Source organism: Ochotona princeps, chromosome 14 (genome assembly GCF_030435755.1).
Source record: "Ochotona princeps isolate mOchPri1 chromosome 14, mOchPri1.hap1, whole genome shotgun sequence".
Classification (NCBI taxonomy): Eukaryota; Metazoa; Chordata; class Mammalia; order Lagomorpha; family Ochotonidae; genus Ochotona; species Ochotona princeps.
The window spans coordinates 10,231,449-10,257,277 of record NC_080845.1 but is presented as its reverse complement, the minus strand read 5'-3'; the positions used below and the strand labels follow the sequence as shown (position 1 = coordinate 10,257,277).

At 39.7% G+C, this 25,829-nt stretch overlaps 1 protein-coding gene across 1 annotated transcript in view; it reads right to left on the bottom strand.

The window, feature by feature from the left end:
* The window catches only part of C5 (complement C5), a 78,335-nt gene that overhangs the window by 50,448 nt on the left and 2,058 nt on the right, over nucleotides 1-25,829 (bottom strand). The window contains exons 2-14 of the mRNA XM_058672642.1: nucleotides 24,278-24,470; nucleotides 23,556-23,718; nucleotides 19,771-19,841; nucleotides 18,246-18,337; nucleotides 15,094-15,176; nucleotides 12,767-12,857; nucleotides 11,156-11,270; nucleotides 8,612-8,738; nucleotides 6,371-6,486; nucleotides 4,707-4,892; nucleotides 3,133-3,336; nucleotides 1,853-2,062; nucleotides 1,580-1,729 (exon numbers count right to left, since the gene is read on the bottom strand). Coding sequence (XP_058528625.1) covers nucleotides 1,580-1,729; nucleotides 1,853-2,062; nucleotides 3,133-3,336; nucleotides 4,707-4,892; nucleotides 6,371-6,486; nucleotides 8,612-8,738; nucleotides 11,156-11,270; nucleotides 12,767-12,857; nucleotides 15,094-15,176; nucleotides 18,246-18,337; nucleotides 19,771-19,841; nucleotides 23,556-23,718; nucleotides 24,278-24,470 — 1,801 coding nt within the window. The remainder of the gene's footprint in view (nucleotides 1-1,579; nucleotides 1,730-1,852; nucleotides 2,063-3,132; nucleotides 3,337-4,706; nucleotides 4,893-6,370; nucleotides 6,487-8,611; nucleotides 8,739-11,155; nucleotides 11,271-12,766; nucleotides 12,858-15,093; nucleotides 15,177-18,245; nucleotides 18,338-19,770; nucleotides 19,842-23,555; nucleotides 23,719-24,277; nucleotides 24,471-25,829) is intronic.

The window sequence follows — 25,829 nt, the reverse complement described above, 5'->3', positions numbered from 1 at the left end:
TGTGCATGGAAACCAGGCCCTGTGTTACGGGATGCAGGCTTCCCAAGTGGAGATGTCATTGCTGTGACACACCTGCCCCCATGTTCTTATTTATTTGGTAGGGAGAAAGAGAGAGAGAGAGAAAATATGAGAATGCTCCCACCTAGGGCTCTACTTTCCACGTACCCAAAACGACCAGGGGCAGGCTTGGGCCAAAGCCAGGATTCAAGGACATTACCCAAGTTTCCCTGATGGGTGGTAGGAACTCAATTAAGTAAGCCATCATCGCTGCCTTCCAGGGTCTGCGCTAGCAGGAAGTTGCAGACAGGTGCCAGAGCTAGGAATTGAACCAAGGTACTTTACTATGCAATATCAGTGTCTTAACTGCTAGGTTAAAAGACCATGCTTGGTATATGTTTGCAAAGAAAGAATCTGGCCTTAATTTGATCTGTAATACTACAACAAGGTGGAGGAATCCACCATGGGGGGAGGGCACCAGGAGGGGTTGGGGGAATCCCTGAGCCTATGAAACTGTGTCACATAACGCAACGTAATAAAAAAAAAAGATAAAAGATAAGATGCATTGAGGTTGTGGAGTAAAAAAAAAAAAAAGACCATCCTTAAGCTATAGTTTCTCAGTTTTTTCTTAATTGTTTAAATAAATTCAAGCCTAGAAAATGATAGCTCAGCAGAGTGAAAATAAATGGAAATCAGTGGGAAAATTTTCAAGTTCTTCTTTGCCAGAGATTTTAACACACACACACACACACACACACACACACACACACACAAAGGTTATCTATCCAGTCTTGGGCTGCTATATCAACTACCAGCACTACTCTGCTCCAAATCTGAAAATTCTCCTCCATGAATGTAATTCTTGCTCCATGAATGTAATTGATATCATGGTTGTATGTTTGAAAGTCTGTAATCCATACCTAAAAAAAGGAGTGACCTGGACTTTGGGAACTAACATGAAGGTAACTTCCTTTCTTAAGAACCACGGCGTTGATTAGATTATGAAAAAGTAGCTCTTTCCTCAATTCCATCCCTATGAACTATCCTGATTATAACCTACGCACAATGCACTGAGCCATTCCATTGTGCAACAACCACAGAAACGCACAAAAATACTGTGTTATCCATGGAGGAATATGTTTCAAGACGCCTAGGGGATCCCTGATAGGACAAATAGTATACTATGGTGTTTGTTTTGCCTATATATATAACATGGTGAAGTTTATAAACTAGGCACAGTAATAAATTAATAATACCTTAATAAAACAGAACAATAACAATATATTGCAATAAAATTGCCAACATCATTACTCCTGTGCTTTGTGATCATTATGTAAAATATAAATTCCTTGTATATAAACACTACAGTCCATCTAATAGCAGGCAGGGCAGCATGGATATGTTGGAGAAAGGGATGATTCATATCCTAGTGTAACAATGAGAGTTTTCAGAATGGTGGTCAACTGAAAACCTATGGGTTGTACACTTCTGGAATTTTCCTTTTAATACCTAAGTTGACCACAGGTCAACGAGATGGCAGAAAACAAAAGTGTGCATAAGTGGGGAGACTACTGGACTTAACTCTTTCCATGGGCTTTTTGGTTGTTCTTTGAACGCTGTACACAGCACTGTCCACTGCTGTTAATGCCACCCATGAATGTGACTCCGTTTCCATACTAAGAGACACAGATTGACCTGGAGAATATGCATCCACATCTGGAAACAGACGGACCTGAAAGAGCATTTGATAAAGATAAGTTGAATTGTATGAGATGAGACTTTGCAGAGGCATCTATTTCCTTAGCCTTCTTCATTCAGATAAAAATTCAAGTGTAATGTCTAAGTTGTGTCTCACCTGAAGCTGGTTGCCACACTTTTCTTCAATGTTCAACCACACTGAGTCAGACACTAGTTCTGCCGTCTGCTCTCCTGTGATGATATAGTAAACCAAGAGGCGGGCTGAAGGAACCATGTTCTGGGTCACTGGGATGTTTATACTTTGATAAGATGAATCTGAAAGTTTCTCCCTTGTGCCAAAGTGCACAATTTTTCCCTTGGATAAAATCTAAAAATAAACAATAACATTAATAATGAATACCAAGGGCCCGGCACTGTAGCCTACTGGCTAAAGTCCTCGCCTTGCATGTGCTGGCAACCCACATGGGCACCAGTTCTAATCCCGGCAGCCACGCTTTTCACCCAGCTTCCTGCTTGTTGCCTAGGAAAGCAGTTGAGGATGGCCCAAATCCTTGGGTCCCTGCAGCCACATGGGAGACCTGGAAGAGGCTCCGGGCTCCTGGCTTCAGAACAGCGCAGCTCTGGCCATTGCGGCTGCTTGAGGAGTGAATTATCAAACAGAAGAGCTTCCTCTCTGTCTCTCCTCCTCTCTGTATATCTGACTTTCCAATAAAAATAAATCTAAAAAAAAAAAAGGAATGAATACCAAATCTGTGCTTCAGGATGGAGCTTGGAGCTAGATCAAAAATTATATTAAAGAAAATGAAAGATAACAAGTTTGGGTACACCGTATGCCAGGAATGTTAATACCTTTTTAACTCCTTTAATTCACACAACACATCAAGAGCACAGGAATATTGCCTCCATGAAATGAATTGAGACCCAGGCACTAAATAAAAGTCACACTGACTTTAGTTCAAAAGCACATAACTGGGATATTAGAGAACTAAAACTTGAACCCTAAACTGTTATCACACTTATTATTACAATCACCTTGCTGGCATCCAAAGTGGGCACTAGTTCAAGTCCTGGCTGCTCCACTTCTTAGCCAGTTCCCTGCTAATGCTCCTGGGAAAGCAGTGGAAGATGGTGTAAGTGCTTGGGCTCCTGTACCCACACTGGAGACCAGAAACTAGCTCTTGGCTCCTTTCTGTGGTCTGGCTGAGTCCTGGCCATGGTGGCTCTTCAGGGAGTGAACCAGCAGGTGGAAAGATGGAAACTCCCTCTTTTTTTTCTGTTTTCTCACCCCCTCTTTGCCTCTCTCCTTCCATCTGTAACTCTGCCTTGCAAATAAGTAATTTTACTTTGAAAAATATAAGTCATTCTAATGCTTTTCTATAAGCAAATGAAAATACTCCAGGTAGAGAGAATAAGATGTAAATCTATCGCAGTACTTACCAGGTAATTATAGTGAGTTATTTTGTCAATATATGGACTTCTGGGGGTAACCAACAGATTGAGATGTTGTCCCACAAGCAAGGCTTTATAGTTTTCAGTCCAGTCAATATACAGGTAGCTCTGGCTGAGAGATGAGTATGTTACTGCCTGGAAAGTTTTGCTGGCCTGATTTTCTTCTGGAAGATCTGGGGCATTGGTATTGACCTGAAAAAAAAAAAAAAAGAAAGAAAAACAAAACAAAAGCTCAACAAGACGTGATGATTTCTGTGAAACCTATCTTTTAAATTCTTTCACTTTAGAAATTTCACAGCACCAAGTGCTAAAGAAAACAGCAAATCTATCGCTCCAGTGTTTGTACAGCTGTCCTCTCAAGTAAACTTTATGAAGACTACAGAAAACAACAATGAGATAATGGGCTATGGTGGAAAAGCCTGGTAAAACAAAGACAGATGATGCTCTAGGAAAAACATCAGCACACTTCCTGTTATGTCACTGTAAACTGGGGTTTTCCTATGGAATGAGGTGGCAGGAATTAGGGGTAGGAGAAAAGACATGATGGGAAGGTAGCAGCGGTTCTTGAGGATGGGGGACCAGGACCGGGAATGAACATTGCAGACCACTGCCCTAATTTCATCATGAAGAGTGGAATAGAGGGGTTTATAAGTGCAGGTGGGCAAAAATAATATCACAGCAGCACCACCCACCTGCAGACAGCCATTGAGCTAATGGCTCACACTCTGTCAGTTTACATCTCAGAACAAATTAGACCTTCTGAATAAACAGTGTAATAAAAAGAGAGGTTTCCTCAGCCATAAAATGGCAGGTGTTGGGCTTGGCAGCGTGGCCTAGTGGCTAAGGTCCTCGCCTTGATCCCATATGGCCGCTGGTTCTAATCCCGGCAGCTCCACTTCCTCTCTATCTCTCCTCCTCTCAGTATATCTGACTTTGTAATAATAATAAAATAAATCTTTAAAAAAAATGGCAGGTGTTCTCCACCTGTATTCTGACTGCATGAATATTAAATGTGTCCAGGGTTTAGCAAGTGTTCATAGATAATAGGGAATATACACACGCCGCATTTGCTCATCTGTGTCATCCAATGACTCATCCTGTTTCTGAAATCGAGAACTTCAAACTGTCTTCCAGGAGAGAAGGCTGCTAAGTGAGCTCTGAGGTAGAGTGGTTTGTGTATTAGGAAAAAGGGAAGCTTCCATATTTGAGCTCTGGTGACTGAAAAGAAATAAAAACTGGGTTAGGGGAGGGGAGAGAAGCTATCCCGACAACTGGTGCTCACTGGAGCTTCTGGATTCTAATACCTATAGCAGTTATATTGATGTAGGGAAAAATAATTTGGCCCTTCATTTTAAAGAAACACTGATAAATTCATCTTCCTCAAGGACCATTCAGTGGGTTGGCAGATTGTCTCTGGTACTCATTTGTTTTGGATGTAAACTTACAGAATTGTTCTCTGGACTTGTGTATAAAATCTTCCACATCTGTTCTGTGTTCTAGCCAAAACATACGGTGAAAAGTACACGTTGTCCTAGAAAATAGAGCAAGAGAATTTAGCTTACGTCAAAGTTGAGTGCCGTCACTCCAGATGGCAGATTAACCACAAACGAGGCTACTCCATCGCTGAGACGTGTTATGCTCTCCTTTGACTCCAAGTCGGATGTCTCTTCGTTGACATCGACTGTTTGTGCATTCAAGGTTACTGGAATCCCTCCGACGAATTGGTCAAGCGTATCCTTAACCTGCACCTGTGTGTCCGAGCAATCCAAATCCATTTCAACAGCTCATCACTTCTCTTACAGCATAACAATTCTGAAATAATTTTCCTTCCTCCCCCTAAAGTATAAATTATATTTAATTCAGAAAAGAAAAACATGTTTTCAGCTAGCAGAAATGTTGCATTAATTAAATCATTCTGGAATGTATCCTCCTGTATTTTAAGAATTTTGTGGAAAAATGAAATTAAAAGATGTTTTAATTTTTATGAGATCCCCTATATTTATAATGAGCATTTCCATGAACTTTGTGAAGATTCTTGGTGTGTATGAATTTTAAAATTTATTGCACCAAAAGAAATTTGTGTTTTCATTCCTTTTCTCTCCATGAACTATTTGAACTCCGCTTATAAATATTGCTAAGTCAAAGAGTAGCTATGATATGGCCTTGTGCTATATATAACGTCTGCATTTTCTTGGATGGATTTAGGATTGTATCAGGACAACCTGAGGCAATCATTTCTGAGAATGATTCTTTTAGATATGACAAACAGTAAGGAGACACATCCATCTCTTATCCTTTCCTAAATGAATAGAATACTATATGTATGAATTTTACAAATCTATGTGATATAAAATGTATAAAAGATATTTTAGATGCATATTCTATGTAATGTTACATTTTACATGATATATGTGCACTTTATGTGATTAAATATTATACACTGTATGTGCATATAAAAGGTACAGCATATTTAAAGTTTGCTTTGGGCTGGGTACATCTTTTTGTCATAAAAGTCAGTTACCTAGTTAATAATAAATTATGCATTTTAAATGTAGAACTTGAAGTAATAATTAATTTTGAATAATAAAATAATTTTAAATAATTTTAAATCATAGGATTTCTAAAACTGTAGATGTGGACCCGGCATGGTAGTCTAGTGACTAAAGTCCTCGCCTTGCACATGCTAGGATCCCATAAGGGTGCCGGTTGATGTTCCAGCTGCTCCACTTCCCATCCAGCTCCCTGCTTGTGGCCTGGGAAAGCAGTCGAGGATGACCCAAAGCCTCGGGACCCTGCACCTGCGTGGGAAACCCAGAGGAGGTTTCTGGCTCCTGGATTTGGGTTAGGAGAGCTCCGGCCCTTGGGACTACTTGGAGTGAATCAGGAGATGGAAGATCTTTCTCTGTATATCTGCCTTTCCAATACACATAAATAAATCTTTTTTAAAAAATGTATAGACATGTCAACTTTACTTCCACATAATTGGATGCAGTCTTTATTTATAGAACATCTCACCAGGCTGGCACTTGTCCTAACGGTTGAAATGACTGTGCGGCGGCAGCTGCTGCACAGTTCCAGTCCTGTCTGTGTCCACAGCAGCGGGTCTTCCAGAGTGAGTCCTCACTGTGTTGCCCTCCCCAGCCCCTGCCCCCTACTCCCCATCCCTGCACTTTGCATAAACAGACAACACTCGTCATCTTCAGCAGGGGTTTTCTTTCCCATTTACCTTGATAGAGTAGGGGATTCCAGGCTTCAAGAAAAGAGGAGTAGCAACCAGATTCAACGTATAGGGAGAGAGGACGTATTTGATGCCAGGTACTTCTGCCTCTTCAGAAAATCCACCTAAGGAAATGACAGGCAACATGCTGACCTTTTCTTTTTAGGAGTATAATGATCTGCAAGGACATCTGTTGTCTCTACAGACACGTTCAGCCATTCACTCCCTTCCTGTTCACACTCATCTACTGGCAGGAGTAGCGTGTGGTTCTTGGTTCAGAGGGGCAAGCTGGAGAAGAGCTTAGGCCTTAGGAGTTTGTAAAGTCTTACATTCGTGGCTCATGTGGAGCAATGCCCTTGTGCAGGCAGAGCTGTGAGACTGGACCAAAGAGGAGTGCCAGGAAGAGATACCACTTTTCATAATGGCCTATGATTTGGTTGAAAGTGCTCAAGAGATTGAGGAGACAGGGAAGAGAGTAGACCAGAGATTGGGCCTTACAGAGACTACACAAGGGCAGGGGTTAGGGAAAGTGTTCACAACAATGAGGAAAAGCTTGATGCAGAAAGAACTCTCTGGGTCCACACAACAGTGTTACCATCCTGCTAAAACTATTAAGAATCAACTCAGGTTAAACTATGAAGAATAACACATGCAGTTCTAGAATCCTCGAACTCCTTCCCAATACCACATCCCTAATGCCACCCCCTCCGCCCCGCTTCAGCTAAACTGGAAAATCTGGTATTCTACAAGCTTTGCTTTCCATTCTTCCTGGTCTGCCCTTGCTGAGAAAGGTTATTCACTTCCCCTGTCTACCATCCTTCCCCTGAGATCCTACTTAGTGTCTTTCAAGTCTGATTGTCTTCAAGACACCCATTTTAGCTGCTCAACAATTATGCAGAAGCATGCCCTTCTTTGAAGGCATTAAAGAATGTTCCTTAGACCAAGTACAGAATTCTTTCTTCCAATGGATTCCTTGGTTCACCTCTCTCACCTCTGACTGCTGGGTGCATTCTCATTTGCAAGCCTGCCTGTTTGACAATATTTTTTAATACTTCATATATACTGATAAATTTATTTGAAATTGGTTGAGGGCAAAAAATAAAGTAAGAAAAAATTTCAAATAATGTTGAAAAACTAACTAGGGCATAGAGTATAAAGATATTATCAATCTCCAACATGTACTATGCACCTATTGAATATATTCAAGGTGCTCACAGCTTGACGATGCCCTGAATTCTTCCTTCTTCTACCACTGAAGGACACATTTAAAGGGGTGAGAGCCATCTTGGAGATCAACTAGTTTACATATAAAAATTTGGCTCAGTGTGAGAAAATTGCTTGTCCAAGTTAGTTGGGGGTTCAATATAAACATGAAAATACAAAGACCATTAGTAATCAAGGCATGTCAGAACTAGGACAGTTTCACTCAACATAAAGGAGTAATTAACAGTGTTTAAAACAACAGGTGTGGGTTTGAGAATCCTGGGCAAGATATTGAGGAAACAGCAAGTGGACCCTTGTGAAGAAGAAGGGGATAAGGGCAATGAGTGGAAGGAAGGAAAGAGGAGGGGAGAGCAAGAGGAGGAAGAGAAGAGCGAAGGGGAGGAGCAATGAGAGGAAGGAGAAGAGGAAGAGGGAAGAAGCAGACCGGCAGAAGGAAGAGGCAGAGAAGGGGAGAAGAGGGAGCCTTGCACGGCACTCTCTGTTAGAGTGTCTTACATCTATGGGCTTTTTGAGTCTCACTGTAACCCTATGGGGTGGGCTCCTCCATTAACACTCATTTTAGAGACATATTAGCAACTTCAATTTCAGATAAAATTCCTGAATCACACAGCTGAAAAGGGCTTTAGAGACAGTTAGTTCAACTCCAACATCGCACAGATATGGGAATTAGAACAAAGATAATGATATTACCTTTACCTACATACTACATTACATACACAATCCCATTTGGGGCTTGACGAACAAGACTGGGGTGTCAGATGTTTAAGCCAGAGAGCCTGCAGAACCACTTTGCACACCAATTGGGCAGTGCTATCCCATCTTTGCATTTGAGATAACAGGAGCCCAGTGGCAGTGACAGTGCTCTGCAAACCCAGTTTTTAAAGATATAAAGATATAAGCAAAGATATAAAGAAAGAAAAGAAAATGAAAAGAAAATATAAAAGAACTATGGAGATTATTTATACTGTCAATATTCTGTTCAGTCATTTCCAAAAGAAAGTTCACAAACACACACACAGCACTTACCTGTGGCCTCTGTGACTGTTACTGCAATATAAAGGTACTTGTTGTTTAATTCTTCTAGACTGTTGTATGACAGTTCTTTAATTGCTGCTTCAGAATCAAATGTGACTTGAGCAATTCCATCTGTCAACTTTTTAAAGGGGGAAAATGTAAGAGTTACTTCACAGAATCCACAATGAAAAATTAACAAACTCTGCACCTCCACATTTCAGGCAAATGTTGGGGGAAAGATGAAACATCACCAGTGAAGGGAATGAGCCCAGAATGCTTCTTTCTAACCTGTTTGTATATGGATGGGGCAGAGTCTTAAACAGCAGGTGGTTCAGCAGAACTTTCTGGTACTTAGCTGACAGGAATGTCATCTTTTGCCCTCTGAGCCACCACCCATCTTTCCAGGCCTCTTAGCTTATTTCTGTCCTTGACTAAAGGTTTGTTGGGTTTTAAAATGCTTAAGTCTATATCACTATTTCCAAATTTAAGCACTACTTTAAAATTATACCCTCAGTAAAGGGATACAGGGCAAATCATAATATTTTATTTAACAATCAGAGCAGTAAAACAGGTTTTGTCCTATTTTGTTCTCTTTTTTTAAGTCTTTTTTCTTAAATTGGAAAGTCAGATATATGGAGAGGAAGATCTTCCATCCGATGATTCACTCCCCAAGCGGCTGCAACAGCTGGTGCTGCGCCAATCTGAAGCCAGGAGTCCAGAGCCTCTTCTGGGTCTCCCACACAGGCGCAGTCACAAGGCTTTTGGCCATCCTCCACTGCTTTCCCAGGCCACAGGCAGGGAGCAGAATGGGAAGTGGGGCTGCCAGGATTAGAACCGGTGCCCATATGGGATCCCAGCACACGCAAGGTGAGGACTTTAGCCATTAAGCTACTGCACTGGGCCTTTTTCTTCTAAAACTGATTTAAGGAAACACATATTTGTTTTATTTAGCTCTAAATCCCAGTGTTTGGAGCAGGAATATTAATTTTTAAAAAGGCATTTAATTGTCTTGAGTAAATAAGACTGTCCTTTTTAAGAAAAAAGTCTACGGCAACAGTGTCATGCAACAGTGCAGAAAGCTGCCACCCACAACTCTGGCAGCCCATATGGGCGCCAGTTCGAGTCCCGGCTGCTGCACTTTCGATCCAGCTCCCTGCAACTATTGCTGGGAAGCAGCAGAAGACGGTTCAAGTGTTTACGCCTCTGTCAGCCATGCGAGAACATTTGAAGAAGCTCCTGGATCCTGTCTTCCACCTGGCCCAGCCCTGACTGTTATGGCCATCTGGAGAATGAACCAAAAGGTAGAAGATTTCTCTGTCCCTCCTGCTTTCTCTCCCTCTTTTTCTGTAATTCTGACTTTCGAACAAATACATTTTTAAAAAATAAAAAGTACAAATCAGAGGCTAAGCAATGAATTTGAATAGTGAGGGGCAGGCTGCTGGCAAAGTGGTAAAGACACTGTTGGAACATCTGTATTCTGTATCAGAGTGTCCACGTTTCAGTCCCAGATCAACTCCTGATTTCAACTTCCTGCCAAGAAGTACCATAGGAAACATCAGGTGACAGCTCAAGTAGTGAGTACTTGCCCCCCAGGTGAGAGACACAGTTCAACTTCCCAGTTTTTAGCCTCAACCTGGCTCTCTGCTTTGGCTGTTGTGGGCATTTGGTGTGTGAACAAGTACACGTAAGAGTCATTCTCTCTCTGTCTCCCTATCAAAGAAGTTAAGAATTACTTAAAAACAGTGAACAAAAGTGAACCTGTATCATCTGTGGTGATGCATAAAGCATACCGAAAAAAAGAAAAGGGAACATGGCTCTAATCTCGCTTCCAGCAGCCTCTAGCCCTAAACCTGGGACAATATTGTCTACAGGCATGTAACCGGAACAGGTCAGATCACAAGGAATTTAATGTCCAAAGTGAAAGATAAGTAAATTAACTGTTCTGGTAAAGAAGAGTTTTGTCAACCTGGGCTTTGATAACATTTTATACATTAGGCTGCCTGGTTGCAGGGGTTGTTCCATGCATTCACTACAGGAGTGCAGCAGCCTCTGGGTCTCTTTCCACAGAACCGCGCTAACACCTCATTTCCCATTTGTAATAGTCACAAATGTCATTCTTGGTCGAGAGCCACTGCCATAAAGTGGGGGAAATGCTCCTGACAGAGAGACCTGGGGCAGGGCCAGCTACCGAAGTTTAGAGGAATTGGGGCAGCTCCACAGAGAAAGGGCATGCACATTGAGACTTAACAATTGAGAAAGCCCTAGCCTGGCAGCCAAGAGGCAACAGGGGACAGGAGGAGCGAGCATTCCCAACTAGAGGCACTAGTTCCACAAAGCCAGGGAGGCAAACAGAACTACAGGGAGAAGTTGCAGGAACAGCAATAAGAGGGAAGGGGGAGAAAATGGCAGGAAGCAGACGCCAGCAAGTTTATCCTGAGGCCAATGGGAAGCTAAGGGAGGACTCCCCCTGCAAGTTCCACATCCGTGTAAAGCCAGGGATCGGACCAGGGGATTTCTCACATCACAGACATAAGCGACTGTGTCTTAACATCTTACCATTGTGCTCATCATTGCTTTATGCATCATTTCCTTTTGATCATTCTGTAAGTCTTCTCTTATTCCAAAAAAGATAAAAACTTCAGCATCAGAGACTACTTTATTATAAAAATAGCTGTTGAACAATACAATGAGATCATTTAGCTAATACGGTTACAACAATGAGCTCTGGATAACATGCTAACGATCTGAAGTTACAAAACCCTTTGGTATGCTTTAAAGCGCTTTCCACCTTTTATCACATTCCATCTTCATAGAATCACAATAAGAGAGCTAGAGGATGAACAGATTTATTTCACTCACTCTGTGCTACGTGGGAAAACTGCTGTTGGGAGATGAAAGGGCTCAGCTCCACACTCTCACCCCGGGCCATTTTATTTTCTCACAGATCACGACAGTGGTGGGGAGTTTCTCAGCACAGTATCTTAGGTCTTTAAAAGGAGCATGCGCAATAGCACTGTTATAAAGTACTTCTTTCTAAAAAAAAATAAACTCTGTTTCCATTTTAGTTTAGAATTAGAGCAAGAATAATGTAAACTTTCTACCTTGCAAATAATACCGTAGAGAGAGAGAGAAACTTTTCCTTGATCATGGTTTGGACAATAATTTGTTTCCATCATAAGCATTGGTTTCTATAATTTTCTCTCAAGGAAACCTTTCATTCTGTTTTAAAGTAAGTGACAACACTGTTTTCCAGAAGTGATAGAGAGCAGTGTTTCAAATCCAGCACCCGAGAAGCCGTGCACTGTGTGAACTTGCGCAAACTTTTTAACACCATATACCTCAAGGTTTCACTTGTGCTCTACCTTGCAGAGTTGTTACGAAGATTAAATGTGCTGATACATGCAGAGTTCTTACAAAAATGCTTGGCACATGTAATTATCTAAATTGGCTAGTAATAGCTACATTATGTAGTCATTTTCAAGTGATCTAACCTCTTAGAGCGGCTTCTTGCAAAATTAATTCTGATACTTCACCTCTCCATGGAGCCACAGCCTTTGTGGAAAGAATCTACTCCTTGTGGGGTGGCTATGGGCAAAAGGAAAGCAGTGCACGTGATGATGTGCCAAGTGCATGTCCTACGTCCCCAGAGAATGCTCATGCTTCTGTTCCTTCTCTGTGAGCGTTGCTACTCTTCCAGGCTGGCCTGCAGAGTGACGACACACACACTGACCAGCTGCCAGTCACTTCCAGACATGACTGCAGCCCTGTGGCTGTGCCCTGATGACGTCATTATGGCTCAGACCAGTAGAAGTGCTCAGCAGAGTTGTAAATTGTTATGTGTGTGGTTTTTTTTTTAAGGCATTGTTTTTAAAGTAGTTTGGCAGCATTTAGCTGAATTAGTAAGTCATGAAAAATGGCGAGCTGAAGGCTTTAATAGTTCACTACAAGTATCCTAACTCAAAGTGGTTTCTGAACATATACACTGGGTTTAGACCCTTTAAGACCATTTTCTTGCTAGTGCATAACTAAAATAAGAATAAGCAAGTGAACAACATTAAGCCATGGAAAACTCTGCTAAGAAACCATAAATCTTATTTTGGGTAATTATCCACAAACTAGCTGGCATTCAGTATAGCTGGTTAAATTGAAAAAGAGGAACTTTCTTACCTTGCTTTTATAGTAATTTCAAAATTCTTAAAGTTCTTAAAACCAATAAAATTACTTTCTGGTTCTATCAAGATAGTAAATTGTGGCAAGACTGAAAATAAAAATGAAAAGATAACATTCAGAGATTTTTTTTAAAGCATAGCAAACAAGTATGCTTGGGCAAGCTGTAACATCAACAAGATATTCATCATCATCATCATCATCGTCTTCAAGGACAACCAGAGCAGCATCTTGGGTTGGCCTTACTGTTCCACCTGAGGTCACACAATTCTATTACTCCCAGAGGCGATCACTTGTATTTTGATTATAACATTATAGGTAATAGATTACTTCCTTCACTGGAGTGTACACAAACAACCATTCTCTATCTTTTTATATTTCCCATCTCTCCTTCTAATAATTATTTAACAAATAAAATCTGTGCAATTTATGAACTGAAAATAAAATCTGTTCAATTTATGAACTGAAAATAGAAAAGGAAAATTCTGACTTATTAGCAATTCAGTTTTTTGGTCTGGTACGTTAAAATCCATCTAGTCTTCACATGTCAGCATAAACCTCAGATGTTAGTGAAAAAGAAAGACTTTATTGTTAACTATAAGAAAGAATACCAATAAAAAATGGGAAATCAGAGCAAAAACGGAGTTGTGGATTTTTTTTTTTTTGCCTCTGGGAAATTGGTTATCCAGGAGAAAATGGCACTGTGTTTTTTACAAATTCACATGGATTCTAATTTTATTAATCTGCATGGAAGTTACTATAAAACTAAATGATTAAATAAACCTGATGTGTGGACAGGCTAAGTGGAACAATTGATTGAGATACTACTCACATGTGTTATGGATAGTGAAGCCCAGAAATAAAAGAACAAAGCAATCTGTTGCTCTGGGTTGTGCTCCTATGCTAACAAAGAGCAAGCATGTTCTCACCGTGACAAGAAGTGCTGGGAAACAGCTCATCCTTGCTTGCAACGTAGCAGGCACCTGCCTGACAACAGGATCTACTAGTTAACAAGACAGACAACTGTTCTTGATGAACCCATAGGAAAGCAGGGAGGAAAAGACATAATAACACATAAACACCTAAACCGCAGTCATGAATACTGATACAACATCTTGGGAATCCTAACCAGGAAAGAGGCACTGGGGGAAACTGCTCTGAGTCAATGACCTTTGAGCTGAGACTTGCAGTGTGTGCAGGGGTTGTGGAAGAAACAGCATCCCAGGCACAAGTACCTGCACTAGGGGGAAAAGAGGGGAGAGGTGGTATAAAATGAGACCGAAGAGGGAGGGACGATGGGAAGAATTCAAGAAGATTCTGATTTTGCAATAAAAGAAATAGAGTTGCTGGGGACTCTTCAGTGAGAAATCACATGGAAAGATTTCCGTTTGAAGGTTGAGGTAATTTCAAGCCAAACAGTTTGGAAGCAAAGACAGTGGTTTGCAGCAGCTGAGAGGAAGCTTGGTGAGGAATGAGTGACAGTGGCTGTAGAAATAAGAGGTGAATGAATTCTCGAAGGCTTAGAAAGCAGCAAAAACACCTGGAGGAAGGGAGCTTGGTTAGGGTTATATGCCACGGGAAGCCTGTAATCTTTAAGACTGAGTTTCATTTTAGCAAATTTGTTTTGTCATTGTTTTCCTTGTTAATTCTGAAAATCTGTGCACATATTGCTTTCTGCATCATTTTGTGTCTCCTGAGAGAATAAAAAATGACATCAGGGAGAAAACAGCTAAATTTAATAGCCGAGCGCATACATATTCCAGAAAACTATGAAAAGAAATGGAAATATTGACTATATGTCAATTATTAGTTCATTAATATTATTGATTTCAAAATAAGAATATCTCACATTTTCATTAAATTATCAGGAAGTTATGATCCAGAAAGAAAACAGTGTTGGACTAGGGTAATTTTCTTTGTCCTATCACTAACTGGTAGCAAGCCTGTAGGAAACCATTTATTAACCTTGCCCGGTTCAATTTTTTCTTCTGATTGCCCTAACTTTCTCCTAAAATTTTAATTCTAGAAAACACTGCAATTAGCCCAACTCCTTAAGAGATGAGATCTTCCAACTCTGTCATGATACACAAACAAGTCCAAAGATTCAGTCCGCTCGGTTGCGACTGGTTAACAGGGAAGTGCATGCTGGAATTAGAATCTAGATATGCAAGCAACAACCACCCTACCTTTTCCCAACCAGTGCTTGTAGCGACAGCCACAGGTTGCCTCAGAAGGAAGCAGCTTTTAGTTAAGTACATTAATGAAAATAAACTATTGCAAGGACATTAACTTTTTATAGGTAGACTTCTTTAATGATCAAAAATTACCATATTCTTTAACTTCAAAATAAGCTGTTCCAGTTGTTGAAAAATCCTCTTTATATTTAGCTGTAATTGTCCATACACCATATCTGTGGGAACAAAGTATTTGAAATTACAGATGTAATCAAGCATATTCAATCCACTCAAAAAAAATCTAATACATTCTTGCTTTAAAGAGAGAATAATGCGGGCCCGGCAGTGTGGCCTAGTGGCTAAAGTCCTCGCCTTGAACGCCCCGGGATCCCATATGAGCACCAATTCTAATCCCGGCTGCTCCACTTCCCATCCAGCTCCCTGCTTGTGGCCTGGGAAAGCAGTTGAGGACGGCCCAATGCATTGGGACCCTGCATCCGCTTGGGAGACCCGGAAGAGGTTCCAGGTTCCTGGCTTCGGATCGGCACGCGCAGGCCCGTTGCGGCTCACTTGGGGAGTGGAACATCGGACGGAAGATCTTCCTCTCTGTCTCTCCTCCTCTGTGTATATCTGGCTGTAATGGAATGAATAAATCTTTAAAAAAAAAAAAAAGAGAGAATAATGCGCATGGATAGTCTGAGTAATATATTTTATGTGTGACACACTTTTAAGCAAAAAGCAGAAATAATTGACACTTCCAAAATAAAAGGTAATATTCAATAATTCATTTTTAATGCACTTTTACTCTAGATACTGTATCTTCTTATCATCATTAGTTTATATTTTAAAAGCTTAGTTTTGATCCCAACTAGGGATCATAATTCTCAGTGAAATAAGTTAATCCCAAAAGGACAATTCTCATATATTCTCTCTGATATAAGGCAACTGCCTTACAAAATACAAGATCAATAATCCTTTCAATACTCTTTTTGCTGCAACTCATAGGTTTTTACATTTTTGTATTTATTTTCATGTCTTCAAAATAGTTTTTTTCTCTTATTAAATTCTTCACTGACTCATAGGTTATGCAATAGCATAACTTTCTCCAAGGAACTTTTTGCTTGCCTTTTCATTTCTTCCGTGACACATTGGTCATTCAGTAGCATGATATTCAACTTCATGTTATTGTAAAATTTTTAACTTTATTCTGTTGCTGATTTTGGCTTATGGCTTTTCATTTAAGGGGATGGATAGTCACTATGTAACTGAGACTATCATATCCAGATGTGAAGCTACAATGTAGTATGCATCTCTACTTCCAAATCAAGGATGGATTCTCAATGAAACTGTTAAATATGTCTTGACAATAGGATGCTGGACTCTCTGGCATTGTCCATACCTGCAATGTCAGGATGCACTTTAAAAAAAGGCAGAATGATGGACTTATGACTGCTTATGAAGGACTATTGTAATAATGTAGGGGAAATCAGTGGGGAGGGAGAAGGAATTTTGAGAGGGGGTACAGAAAATGCCAGAGCCTATGGAATTGGATTATAAAATTTAAAAAATAGTAATTATATATTTTAAAAGCTTAGGTTACTAGAGAGTTTACTTGATGGAACATTAATACTTACATAATCCTAAAACCCACACTATAGTAGAAAGTCCATAATAATGTGTCTAGGAAAATATGTATTTACCTGGATGATAAAACTAACACCTTACATAATGAAGTTGTGGCTGGAGACAAAGTGTGCTTTTTTTTTTAAGGAGGAAGATTATTTTGTCAACAACCTTCACTTAAAAACATTTACTAAGTACCAGATAACTACTGGAAACAAAAAATAAAAAGTAGAGAAAAACCCTTGAGTCATAGCAATACTTTGTCCAAGAGAATTCAAACTCTCACTTTTTCATTTCCTGTCAGGTTTCATTTGGGGAAGTTACTTAACCTAGTTTATAAAATGGGAGAACCAATATCTATTTTGCACATTGCTCACAGAACCAATAAATGCCAATGTTATGGTTATCATCATCATCATATTCAATTGAACAAATATTGATCTAGTGTTTTTGGTGTTGAAGCGTTGGAGATATAACAAATGAGCAATGCCAATTGGACATCATTGTTCAGGAGTTTATAATCTAGTGGGGAATAAAAAGGCAAGCAAATGAATAATACATAAACATGACTGCGATAAACGAAGAAGATATCTGTGGTATTTTGCTGGAGAGAAAAAGAAAGTGAGGGACCACCTTAGGTTGAATACAGTGGGACCCTGTTGGAAAAGACATCATTTACTCTGAGTGAAAAGATGCAAATAAGCCAGTTTTGTGAAGAACCACCCTCTGAGCAGTGGGACCAGCATGGGCATAGGCACTGAGGTACATGAATATTGAGCATGACACACACCAAGCCACAGGGCAACAGGCAGAAGATAAATTTGAAGAAATGACCACAGTACCAAAACAATGGATTCCATGCTGTTCTATACAGCATGTAGTACTTTCAAGTTTATACTTTTAAAATTATCCAGATTGTCTAAACCCTCCAATTTCAATTCAAATTTTCAGAAAAAATAACAGTGAAATAACTATAGACTCCTTTATAGAGGGTAGAGGAAAAAGGAACACTGGGGCCTGGCGGCGTGGCCTAGTGGCTAAAGTCCTCGCCTTGAATGTGACAGGATCCCATATGGTCGCCGGTTCTAATCCTGGCAGCTCCACTTCCTCTCTGTCTCTCCTCCTCTCTGTATATCTGACTTTGTAATAAAAATAAAATAAATCTAAAAAAAAAAAAAAAGAAAAAGGAACACTGTAACAGATTTTGCTTTAAGGTTGTATTGTAGCCATTTACAGGTGCCCACCTCTTATTCCCGTCTTCTGTCTTCTTCATCCTGCTCTATTACAAGTTTTTTGAAGGCAGGAACTGCAGTCTTCATCTCTATCTTGTATATTTCATTTCTATTACAATTTGTATGCACCAGGCATAGGTTTGCTATGTGTTCATTTTACCAAATCCTGCTTAAAGATGCTCTTAAATCTTTTCTCATGAGGCCAAATGGAAGAAATGGATAGAGTGTGGGAATGAATGGGATTTTTATTTTATTATTTTATTTTATTTTATTTTATTTATTATTGCCCAAGAACTGGACCTAATTCTTCGCTAGATTTAAAGTTTACCTATACACATGTATGACACCTTTTACTATCACTAGATGGCTCCCTCTAACTGAATATTTGCTTCACAACAAAGCAGATGGGCTTTGTAGAGGAAACTTCACGAATAAATACTTTTTACATACTTAGGATTCGACGGAATCTTGAAGTCAGGAAAAGAGACGATTCCAGTATAATCAGTTTCTTCTACCATGTCAATTTCCGATCCTTCAGGATCCTTTGAATAAAAACAAACTAGTTAGTTTGGTTTTGCTTGCTGTAACAATGTATCTGCAAGCGGGTCATTTAGAAAGAGACGAGATTTATTCTGGCTCATATTCACAGGGGCTGGGAGGTCCAACAGCATGGCGCTGATCACTGTCAGGACTTCATCCTGATTCATTTCATGGCAGATCAGTGGAAAAGCAGAAGGCAAGCAGGCAAGTGTGAAAGGGAACACTTTCAAATCATAACAACCACTAGAGCACAGGAACCACAGCTCAAGGTTTTTAACTGATTACAGTCTTGGGTCTACAAAAATATCTTCAAATTCAATATGAAGGAGGAGGATCAATTAAATTTCAGAGAAGGCAAATCTTGTTCATTTAAGCCATTTCTTCTCCATCTCTCCTCAATATCTAGAAGAGGTTCAAATTTCTATTATACAACTTTAAAAAAATCCATAAAAGTAAAAGAGAAACATCCTGACGGTTAAATAAACCAAATACCTAAGATTCTTTATGGATTTCAGAATCTGATTTTTATAGATGTTCATTTAAAGGTTTATAAAATACTCTATAAATTGTATTTTTTAGCCACTCAGTAAATGTACAGTACATCTGTTATATTTGAACTTGATAATGGCTACATATATTTGACATTTTCTTAATGCTTCCCCTTAAGTTTTATATTTATGTTAATTATCTGTTAATTGCTGAAACTAGTTTTGACTTTCCATGTTTGTTCAGTTCAGCTTTAACTCAAAATCTTGGCACCATTTGCCATGACTGAAACTCATGGTCGGAATTGGTTCTCTGGAATTAAACATCATGAAGCTTGCAAGAGCCTGTTTTGAACAGTAATTATACTTGTAGCCAAGCATCTTCCTGCTGTTCTTCATCTTGTCACCCAGTGTGCGTAATCCCCCTATGATGATCTTTCTCTGTGAGTCCTGCCCACACATGGACTCCCTGCAGCTCTGGGCTTGGTTAGCTTCCCCGATACTCTCTTTCTGAGGACAGTCCTTACATGGGGTAACTGGCGTCCGTTCTTCTGCTATGCAGGACCAGGGTTCTGACGATTCCAACCCTGGAGATGTGATGTAAAACTCACACACCCACAACCGTGTAATCTCCCACAGAGAAAGGGCATTTTCACTTTTTCACTGGCATTGCCTCTGTTTAGTTTTCTTCCAGATCTTCCATCAGGCAATTTATCTCCTATTCTCATTTTCTCCTTCTTCCTGCCCACCTCCCCTCCTCCCCAACACAGCTGAGTTTATGCTGCTTTCTACATGGAGTGAGCTTCATTCTTTTCAAAGAAGCTAAGTGAATTCCTTTCAAATGACCCAATTCAAGGCTTCCTTTACCTATTCCATTCCAGCAAAGGACTATTTTTATTAACTTATAATTGTGTTCATTTGTTTATTATTTAAGTAAATAAGGTACTTACTATGAATGTTAGGACAGTTTCTCTCTTGGCTGGCTTCAAGTCATCGTTCAATGAATAAACTCTAACCTTTACTGTAAGAACAAGTGATACCATCAAAACAAAGCTACTTTGAGAACAATCATCCTTATAAGACTCCCACCACAGGGAAAAAGTCAGTACACATCACCAGATAAAGTTTAAAAGAAAGAAAAAAGTTAGTTTGTATACACATCCATTAGTAAAGATCGGTTTATTTTAAAGAGAATCCTTTGGAATTATTTTAAAGTGCTGATTTCCCTAATGAATTTATTCAGATACATTTATATACAAAGTCTTTGGAATACATCCATGGTTCAAAATTGGCTAAACTATAATTAAATCATTGTTGGTCAAGAATTTCATAGCATCAGGGCCAGAGTAGTGGGCTAGTGGACTGGGCCTCTGCCTGAGGTGCTGGCATCAAATATGAGTGCTGGCTCAAGTTCTGCCTGCTCCATTTGCAGTCCAACTCCCTGCTTATGGCCTGGGAAAGCAGCAGTGGCTGGCCCAAGTCCCTGGGTCACTGAATCCATGTGAGAGACACTTCTGGCTCCTGGATTCAGTTGAGCCCTGTTCTAGCCTTTACAGCAATTTCAGGAGTAAACCAGTGGACAGAAGATCTCTCTCTCTCTCGGTCTCTCCTTCTCTGTAACTGCTTTTCCAATAAAAATAAATAAATCTTTAAAAAAAATTCTTAATTCTTTGGGAAAAGAAGAATTTCATGGTATCAAGATAGTGACATTATTACAAGGGAGTGACATATATTAGTGTCTCATATTAGAGACAATATTGGTTCAATTCAGACATTATACACTCTTCTAATTATGAAAAAGTGAGATGTAATTGAATTGTATATTTTGTTATTTATTAAACAAAATCCCATCGCCTGTAAAAAGCATATTGGCAGAGCTCACTAACTGTTCCTTCTTCTCCATCGCCTTCTGTTTTTCAACAACAAAATGTGTAACTTTTAATTCATAGTTGTTTGAGACAATTGAGCTGGTTCTTTTCAGTGATAGATTATCATCTCTAGGTTTCTGCTGGTGTTCAAATCATTTCATGGTCAAAAATCTGTCCATGAAATTAAATAGAACTATCACCATAAACCTTTTAAAGGATCAGTGTTGTGTGAAGTTACATTAAAATCACATCAAAACTGTTCTTATGGGCCTGGTGCAATAGCCTAGTGACTAAAATTCTCACCTTGCATCTGTTGGGATCCCATATGGGTACCGTTTCAAGTCTCTGCTGCTCCACTTTCTATCCAGCTCCCTGCTTATGGCCTGGGAAAGCAGCAGAGGATGACCCAAAGCCTTGGGACCATGTACCAGTTTTGGAGATTTAGAAGAAGCTCTTGGATCCTGGCTTTGAATCAGCTCAGCTCCCACCTTTGAGAACACTTGGGGAGTGAATCAGAAGATGGAGGATCTTTGTCTCTCCTTCTCTCTGTAAATTTACCTTTCCAATGTAAAAAAAATTAATCTTAAAAAAGCCCTGCTTTTACAGGGCCTGGTATGATGGCTAAATTATCTAAACCCTTACTTGCAAGCGCCAGGATCCCATATGGGTGTCTCTTCGTGTCTTGTTTGCTCCACTTCCTATCCAGCTCCCTGCTAATGTGTCTGGGAAAGCAGCAGAGGTGGTTCAAGGGTTTGGGCCCTGTGCCTAACTGGGCTCCTGATTTTGACTTGGCCCAGCCACATCTGTTACAATCATTTTAAGAGTGAACCAGCAGATAGAAGAGCTCTCTCTTTCTCTCTCTCTCTGTCTCTTCACCACTCTCTCTGTAACCCTGCCTTTAAATAAATCATTATTTTTTTAAAGATTTATTTATTATTATTTTTTTTATTTTAAAGTCAGATATACAGAGAGCAGGAGAGACAGTGAGAAAGATCTTCCGTCTGATGTTTCACTCCCCGAGTGAGCGCAACAGCCGATAAGTGAGCGCAACAGCTGATGCTATGCCAATCTGTAGCCAGGATCCAGGAACTTCTTCCAGGTCTCCCACAGGGGTGCAGGGTCCCAAGGCTTGGGGCTGTCCTCGGCTGCTTTCCCAGGCCACAAGCAGGGAGCTGGATGGGAAGCGGGGCTGCCAGGATTAGAACCAACGCCCATATGAGATCCCAGCGCATTCAAGGCGAGGACTTAAGCCGCTAGGCCACGCCGCCGGGCCCCAATAAATCATTATTTTTAAACAAATAAATAAAAGTGGAGCAGCCAGGGGCTTGAACCAGTGCTTAAATGGGAAACCATCATCACAAGCATTGGTCTGAAAAGCAATGGTTTAACTAAGGTTCCAGCTAATGCCAGAAAGAATTGCCTATATACAGAAAACTAGCAACAACACCTGCTGTTGATTGGTAGGCGCCTCCTCCCCTAGTGGGAGGCATGTATTCAGTCCTAGTCTCTAACTCCACACCATGATGGCGTTTGGGGAGTGAACCAGTCGATGGAAGCTTGCTCATCTGTTATTACTTTTTCTTTTTCTCTCCCAAATTAGTAAGTAATTTTTGAAACTCCTGTTAAAAAATAAGAATACCATATCTTCTTAAGGTAAAGTAGATAGAGAAATAATAAATAAGGTGATTCATAAGGTCTTGCTTGGCGTGGAAGGCCTCAGGCCTGGGGTAAAGGACTATGATCTTATGGGACAAGGACTGATGACTTTAAGTGGTGAGTAGCGCCAACAGGACCCAATCAATAAAGCATTCTGTACCACAGGACAGAGGCCAGGATATGTTTTGTTATTGTTGTTGTTTTAAAGGGCCTAACCTTTATGGGCAGAGGCTTTCCTTATTCATCAGTCAGCTTCCTAAAGTCAAGAGACAGCACTACAATGGTACAGCACTGAAGCTGATAGCAACAGCCCCACCTTCCCTGGGTCTTTCCTTTCCAAGCCAGTCTTTAGGAGTGCTCCTGTTGAAACTGTAATGGAATAGCCAAGTTCTACTCCTCCTCCTCCTGTTTGGTTCTCAAGTATCCATTATGTGCAAAGATCTTCAAGAAAGTCAGCTGGTCTTGCCTCCCTCTCTCCACACTTTCCCAACAACGCCATTAACAAAATTTCATGGCCTCCTCCTCCCTCTTATGTGTACCTCATAATTCCATCCCTGTTGTGTGCAAATTCTCATGCTGGAGAGATCGAGAGACAAAGGAACTGACGGCTTTACAAACATATGATTTATGAGCAACTTTACACTTGCCTATGTTTTATGATTCACCCTTTCTCCCTCTAACAGAGCCATCAACATCAAACTTCTAACAGAAACTTTCCTAAAATAGATCCTTTTCTGAAAATTAATATTCATATGTTTTAGTAATCTAGCTTATACTCACTCAAAATATTTGAGTCCCCATGGTTGGAGTAACATTCTGAATTTGAGAATTAGCTCCAGAGTGGATTTCTTTTATGATCATGGCTCTATAACAAACTTTTTGTCCATTGTCAAAGATCACATTTCCAGTTAAAAATCTGTATTTGTTTATCTAACATGATTTTTAAATATTATTTTAATAGATACATTTTTCTATTTAGAAGTAACTATTGCAAAAAATAATGTAATTACTGATACTGCAACTTATTTAGCAATTTTTTATGAATTATAAATTAAATGTTCCTTGAAAACATAAAATTTATGGTAATTAAAAGTTTTCCAAATACATTTGGAAATCTGTCTCCACTTGACATCAGATGATGTTAAAAAGCTTTGCCATATAATATGAATCTCACCCAGCATCCAACCTCCAAGGAAGAGAAGCAACTTTACCTGACTGATGTGGAGTGTAAATAGGTTTGTCTGTATGAATGATGAGAAATCCATTATCATAGGTTACCGGAATTTTTTTGGATTTTGAAAAATGCTTTGAAACAACTTCCAAATAAACATATGAAGCTGCATTTTGTCCTCCAGACAACTGTTTGGGTTGTATCTGTAAAGGAAAATGTCAATGGAAAAATATATAAAATGTGAGAGTTTATATGCATTGTTCAAAAACATGCTTCCAGCTTTTGCACAGCGCCTGTAGTACTGGCATCCCGCAGTACTGGCATCCCGTATGGCTGCTGCTTTTCTGATCCAGCTCCCTACTTATGGCCTTGGAGAGCAATGGAAAATGGCTCAAGTTTTTGAACTCCTGTACTCCACGGGAGTTGCGAGGAAGGTCCTGGCTCCTGGGTTCAGATCAGCACACCTCTGACTGTTGGGCCCTTTTGGGGAGTGAATCAGCAGATGGAAGATGTCTCTGTCTCTCTCTGGCTCTCTGTAAAGATCTCCCTTTCCAATAAAAATAAATAAATCTTTAAAACATCTTCCTCTGTTTAGAATGTTCTGTTTTACTCATATTCATCATTAGTAGCTGACATTCATCTAATAATCACAGTGACAGAGTAGTATAAATAATCAAATCTATATGCTATCAACATTTAAACTCAATGTATTTTGTCAAGAGTATTCTGTGAATAAAAACAAAATGCAAGATAAATACATACTGTTAAGGTTGCAGAATTTTGGAATTTATTTTCGGGGGTTAAACTAACATACTCTGAAGAGTAGCTAATTTTTTTATCAGGATAACTTTTAATAGAGATTGTTGCGTCAAATGCTTCAGTGTATCCATAAACTTGAATTACAACAGTTTCAGATGCTCCGACACAGAATACTTTGGGTGCTGAGATGACATATCTGTTGAAACAAGGTGAAAAAAGAAGGTTCAATATCTTTACATGACATGTTTTCTTGTATTGCTGATGATTTTTCTCACACTTAAGAGATCTGAAGTAAGATACATGTAGTTTAACTTGCATGCCATTTAAAGCAAAACTCATTCGTGATCTATGATAATCTTAGCATAGTCTCCAGGAAGAAATAATTTGGGATAAAGAAAGACCTGGAGATTAAGCATTACCTTTATAAAATCCAAAATGGCTCTTCTGAGCCTTTGCCACCAGAGATGACCTTTCCTGGTGTTGGCAGGCGTATGTAAACGGGGTCAGCACATTTTTTTGCCCGACAGAACAAAGAACAACATAGGCGGCAGTGGTTGAACTCTGTCTCTCTTTTGGCCAAAGTGACCATCATAATGTCACCATCCCTCTCTGAGATTAAAATGCTCGAACTGTGACTGTGGTTAGAGCTCAATAAGAACATGCATACAAAAGCAATCAACATGCTTAGTATTCAAGACAAAATATGATTCATTAATTTCAGTATGCATTGAAAGGAAATAATCTTAAAAACAGTATGTCATACTGAATAGGTGAAGAAGAATACCAGTAGGATGGGAAGAGATGTACCTGGAAACAGAAGTAGGGATGGATGCCCTGGAGGCTCAAACAACCACAATCAAACAAGAATGATTGTACATCACTGAGCCGCTGCCACCTAGCAGAGGTCTAGTACTGCTGTGCATACAAGTCTTCCCGTCTTCATCACAAGACAATGATGTAGTGCTATTCTTATTCCATTTTTACAAGTGAGAGAGGTGAGTTTGATCTAAGGTTCGTAACTGAATGAGGTAGGACTTGATATTCAGGTCTGTTTCTGCTACACGGACAATGGAGGTCAATGGGACAAGGGTTGTTCACAATCACAGAAGCTTCTCTCCATTTTATTTTTTCATGAAATTTATACAAGAATAGAAGCAAATCTATATAAGCTTTTAAAATTTAACATGTGTAATTTTATTAATTGTTTGAATGGAAACTCAAAGATACAAACCAGATTCTTAATCATATATCAGAATAGCATCTAATTTAAAAAGTGAGACCCATATGTGTTACTACATGGAAGAAGTGTGTTTCAGCCAAAAGGAAATGGTGACTGATTCAGGTGGCCACATAGGCTTGGGGAGGGGGGCACCCAGATTACTTCACCTGGCAGAATTAGGGCAAGTTCCTGCCCACATTAAAAAATTTGAAAGCTTTTTAAGAATAGAAAAGCTTTCATAACTATACAAAATTACAAATCAAAATTTTTTACAATTTTAAAGAAAAAGAATCTTTTGTTAACAATGAAATCAGCTTGGCAGTAATCAAATCACAG